The 5,341-nt window shown below is 54.1% G+C and overlaps 1 protein-coding gene across 1 annotated transcript; it reads left to right on the forward strand.

Moving 5' to 3' along the window:
• The first annotated feature begins 219 nt into the window (after positions 1-219).
• On the forward strand, positions 220-5,074 carry S100P (S100 calcium binding protein P). Its single transcript, XM_008017977.3, has 2 exons — positions 220-1,710; positions 4,800-5,074. Exons 1-2 carry the CDS (start codon positions 1,573-1,575, stop codon positions 4,947-4,949), a joined length of 288 nt encoding a protein of 95 aa, XP_008016168.1. The 5' UTR covers positions 220-1,572; the 3' UTR covers positions 4,950-5,074.
• Positions 5,075-5,341: the final 267 nt, after the last annotated feature.

Consider the following 5,341-nt stretch of genomic DNA (forward strand, 5'->3'; position numbering starts at 1 on the left):
CAGAATGGACCTGTGCCTGCTCCCCAAGGGGTCACCAGTGGGACCACTCTGAGCCTCCCCTGCAGGACACCTGGGCAGAGGCAGTGTGTTCTGAGAAAGCCGGCTCTTGTGAGACCTGCTGCTCCCATGTGCACCAAGGGTTTTCTGTGTGGAGCCACAGCCCCGCGGGCACAGTCCTGGCCCATGTGCTGGTGGAGGCTGTGTTGGGAGAGGTTAGGGAACTTGCTGGAGGCTGACCCTCTGGAAGATCTCTACCGAGAGAGAGGCCTTTGAGTGTGGGCCTACTTTGACTGGGGCAGGATGTGAACACAGGCCCCTACCTCCATGCTCCTTACCTCCGCGCTCTCCAGGACTCTCTCAGCCTCCCATGCACAGACCCTCTGAGTGCCTCCACTAGAGATGGGGAGGGGTGCTACCGTGCCTGAGACCAGAGTCCCTGACTCCGCCCAGAGGTCCCAGGAGCCTTCGTGCTGTCTAAGCCCTGTGACTGCTCTGGGTTTGATGAGTGCCAGGGCTCAAAAAATAACACCCCAACGTGTAAACCTCAGAAACAAAAGTTTCTCTGTCCTGCTCCCACCCTCCTGTCTCCAACCCCTCCTTCTCCTCTGAGAGGCTTCCCCAAACCCTGCCGTAAAACCCAGAAATACGACTCCAGTTCTCCACTCCCTCCCCTTTCTGTGTAGAAACCAGCCTAAAGAAACCCTCTGGCCTGTTTTATTTGACTGGAGGTCATAAGAGCTCCACTCCAGAGAGGGTCCTGCCCCACACCTAGAAGGAAGGAGAGCTGCTCAGAGAGGCCCCTTTTGTGTCCAATCATATTTCCGTAGTTTGCTGAACTGTGTTTATGTTTGTAAACATGGACAGTTTCCCCCAGATCCTTGGGTCTTCATCTTGAAGGCTGCCGTGCCACATAAGCAACGATCAAATACATCCGTTACGCTCTTCTATTCATCTGCCTTTTGCCCGCTGATTTTCAGTGAACTCCCAGAGGACGAAGGGGAGTTTTCCATTTGGCCCCCAGGGGAGGAGTGAGCGAGACTGAGGTGGAAGCTGGGCCTCTGAAGGACACAGGGTGTTCTAAGAAAGGGATGACGGGGCAGATCCGTGTTTACACACACGCCCAGTGTGAATTCACTCTCAGACGTCTCCTCGTGTCAGCACGCTGGTGCCAGAACACTCTGATGTTGACACAAAGGGCCACGGAGTCACCACTCACTCCTCACACACTCACCCGTGGCCGCTTACCCAGGGAGGGCCAGGGATGAGGACACCACTGTGGCTCAGTGATGGCCCCGAGACACAGGTGAACACTGTAAAATGCGGATGCCTGGAGGCAGCCCACACCCTGGGCGTTGGCTGGGAGAAAGGTTCCAGAAAGGTCATCACAATAACGTATTTCATCAGAACTGAGTACATGAACGGGGAGGGGCAGGACTTCCTGAATGTCCCAACCCCGCCGTCCCACCCTCTGTGTCAATATGAGGCTGCCTTATAGAGCACAAGAGGATACCAGTGTGACATTTTCTCGGCCCCGCCAGCCCCCAGGAGGAAGGTGGGTCTGAATCCAGCACCATGACGGAACTGGAGACAGCCATGGGCATGATCATAGACGTCTTTTCCCGATATTCAGGCAGCGAGGGCAGCACGCAGACCCTGACCAAGGGGGAGCTCAAGGTGCTGATGGAGAAGGAGCTACCCGGCTTCCTGCAGGTGAGCCCAGGCCAGCAGTGCTGGACTCAGCAGGGCCTGGGGAAGAAGGGGAAGGCGTGGCAGGCAGACGGCCGAGAGCTGCAGTGGGGTGGGGTCGGGTCGGCAGTCAAGGGGCTCAGAGGCAAGAGGGACAGATCCTGAAATGCCCTAGAAGCCCAGTCAAGGAACGGACCCACTTTGGCGTCAAGGCAGGGGCCGCCGGAGCATCTGAGCAGGGAGAGGGTATGGTCAGCTTGATCCTTGAAACATGGAGTTGACCCCAGTGTATTTGTGACAGGCCTGGTGGGAGAGTGGGGCTCAAACCTGTGCAGTGGGGGCAGGAGCAGAATGCAATACAGGGCCACCTCCATTTGCAAGTTTGGCAAGCCCTCAAGCCCTCGGGGCTGTCCTCCAAGGCTGCTGGCCATAAATGCCCCGGCTCCACCTCCCACTTGTCCGCCTTCCCTGCTCCCGTCCCCAGTCCCCTTGTTGCCTGGTATTAGTGGGACCGGCAGGAAGGACAGGAGGAGGCTCCATCCTGGCACCTGTCTGCACAGAGCTGCGGACCTCCCTTGGGCTCCCTGCCAGGGAGGAGCCACTGGCCTGAGCCTCACAGAAGGCCCCTTGGGGCAGCCAGGACCAGCTTCCTTCCAACCAGGGCAGCCAGGACCAGCTTCCTTCCAGCCGGGGCAGCCTCCAGCTGGGCTGAACAGAAGCCCTCCCCTTTCCATTTCCCCTTCTCTTTGACCCCTGTCCTCTCCTTCTTTCTCACTCCCCCACTTTCTTCCTTCCTTCCCCTCTGCTTCGGGCCCCACCAGATTCTGCCAACCTACTGTCTGAGGGGCTGACCCACATGGATACTGATAATTGAAAATGAAAGCCTGACATTTTCAGCCCTAGGAACACTTCAGAACAGGATCACGGCTCACTGCAGCCTCGACCTCCCTGGGCTCAGGTAATCCTCCCACCTCAGCCTCCCGAGTAGCTGGGACTACAGGTGCATGTCACCACAGCCGGCTAATTTTTGTATATTTTTTTTAGAGACAAGGTCTCACCATGTTGCCCAGGCTGGTCTCAAACTCCTGGGCTCAGGCAATGCATCCGCCTCGTCATCTCAAAGTGCTGTGATTACAGGCGTGAGCCCCGACACCTGGCCTCGTTCTATTTTCTAAATGTAAATTCTGTAAAGATGTCTTTTAAAAATAAAGTTCTGTTTTTGGTAGAAAATGTAAAGACAGATAAATATGGAGGGAAGAAATTCCTCCTGGAATACAGACTCTTCCTCTCCCTTCCAGTCTTTTCCCCATGTGAACGTTGCTGTGAGTGGGATTTATATGCAGTTTAATTTCTTTGTGAGCTTAACATTACAGCATAAATTCTCAAACTCTGATGTTCATTAAACACCCCAGCCCCATCCTGGGAACTTGGGCTTGGGGCTCGGGGTGTTCTGATAATCATCAAAGGATGAGAATTGAACCCATGAGGACTTTGATCCAAGACACTGGGGTGTGGGGAAGCGCAGGTGTCCTGGGAACACACTTTGAGAAGCAATGGCTAAGCTGGGGGTCCTCAAACCTGTGTTACATTAGAATCACCTTGGGGAGGCCGGGCGTGGTGGCTCATGCCTGTAATCCCAGCACTTTGGGAGGCCGAGACGGGCGGATCACGAGGTCAGGAGATCGAGACCATTCTGGCTAACACGGTGAAAACCCGTCTCTATTAAAAATACAAAAAATTAGCCGGGCATTATGGTGGGTGCCTGTAGTCCCAGCTACTCGGGAGGCTGAGGCAGGAGAATGACGTGAACCTGGGAGGCGGAGCTTGCAGTGAGCTGAGATCTGGCCACTGCACTCTAGCCTGGGCGACAGAGGGAGACTCCGTCTCAAAAATAAATAAATAAATAAATAAATAAAGAATCACCTCCGGGAGGCCCTGGGTGTCCTTCTCAGCCCTCCCTCCAGATGCTGCTGAAGACTAGCAAAGCCGGAGTCGGAGTCAGAGAACAATGTCCGCCTGAGGGCAGCGCTGGGCTGGCCTTGTGGCCTTATCTGCTCCATGCCCAGCCCAGCGCCCCCACAGTTGGAGCTTTGTAAATACGAGGTGACTGGCTACAAACTTCGTAAACATCACTTGAAATGGCCGCAGGGTATTGTGACGTGGCCAAACCACTATTTGTTTGCTATTGAATTTGTACTTCCCTGCTTTACTTTTGCTATTGCAAACCATGCTGTCACTAAGGTTTTCATGCACACAGTTGTGTCTTGGTGTGTAATTTTAATTGTGCTTTTTTCCTCCTGGACACACGGCTCTCTGGCCCAGGGCTGGGTCATCAGCTCCCCCTGCTGCTGCTGTTCAGATCTGCATCCTGGTCCCGCTTGGTCCCATAGTGAGAATGCTTTGCCATCACATGGGCAGGCTCTGAGAGCCCTGCTGGCCTGGCCTTCTCAAAGAAGACCTGAGAGCTTGGGACCCCAAGCCAGGGTACCCAAGCAGAGAGGAATAACAGCGCTCAGGGTGCTCCGTGCTCGCTGCACACCTGGGGCTCAACCCTGGCTTTCCCTGGCTCCCTGTGTGACCTCAGGGCAGGCCCCTTGGGCCCTCTGGGCCTTATTGTCTTCATCTGTAACAGGGCGATGCCTCTGTCATGCCTGGCGGTGTTGAGGAGTTCATGTTTGTGTAAGCAGCTAGTTCAGTGCCAGCACGAGATGGGATGCCCATGAAGTTAGCAGTGCACAAAAATATAAGAGCAAGGACTGGATGCATTTCCTGAGAATAGCCATCACTGTAAAGCACATTACAAATCCAAAGACAACCCCCTGCAAAAACTAAAACTGAAACTCCCTCTCGCAGAGCACAACACAATTCCCATTTGCTCTAATAACATTACAAGTTAGTTCATGTCATGCCAGATAGCTGAAGGCAGCTCACAAGTTAAGGCCAGGAACGCCATGTGTCTGCTATGCACAGCTGGCCCTGGCCCTGAGTCACCTGAATGATAGCAAAGGTGATGCAGATGTGGGTGCCCTGCTCCTGCCCAGCAGTGGTGCTTGGTGGAGGCTGAGGCCCTGCACAGGGCCTCGCTGCTGACCTTGGGCCTCTCTCTCCCCTAGAGTGGAAAGGACAAGGATGCTGTGGATAAATTGCTCAAGGACCTGGACGCTAATGGAGACGCCCAGGTGGACTTCAGCGAGTTCATCGTGTTCGTGGCTGCAATCACGTCTGCCTGTCACAAATACTTTGAGAAGGCAGGACTCAAATGATGCCCTGGAGGTGTAGATTCCTGGCAGAGCCATGGCCCCAGGCTTCCCAAAAGTGTTTGTTGGCAATTATTCCCCTAGACTGAGCCTGCTTATCTACCTCGGACGAATAAATGCTCATGAAATGATCCTGGTCTTACAGAAACTGGTTATTCCTTAAACCTCAGTGTCCTTTCCCCACGAAACAGAATCCACTAATTAAATCTGTCATTTCATTACTCATTGCCTGCCTACGGTGGTGAGACAGATGAAGAAGACAGGGCAGTCGATAAGAATCCATTTGTTGGCCATCTTCAGAGTGCCCACTGAGACACAGTCCCACCTTTTGCCGTATGAATGCCACCATGTCCTGGACCTGAGGGAGGCTTGGGTACACACATCCATGCATTCATCTA

The sequence above is a fragment of the Chlorocebus sabaeus genome, chromosome 27 (genome assembly GCF_047675955.1).
Source record: "Chlorocebus sabaeus isolate Y175 chromosome 27, mChlSab1.0.hap1, whole genome shotgun sequence".
In the NCBI taxonomy this organism is placed as follows: domain Eukaryota; kingdom Metazoa; phylum Chordata; class Mammalia; order Primates; family Cercopithecidae; genus Chlorocebus; species Chlorocebus sabaeus.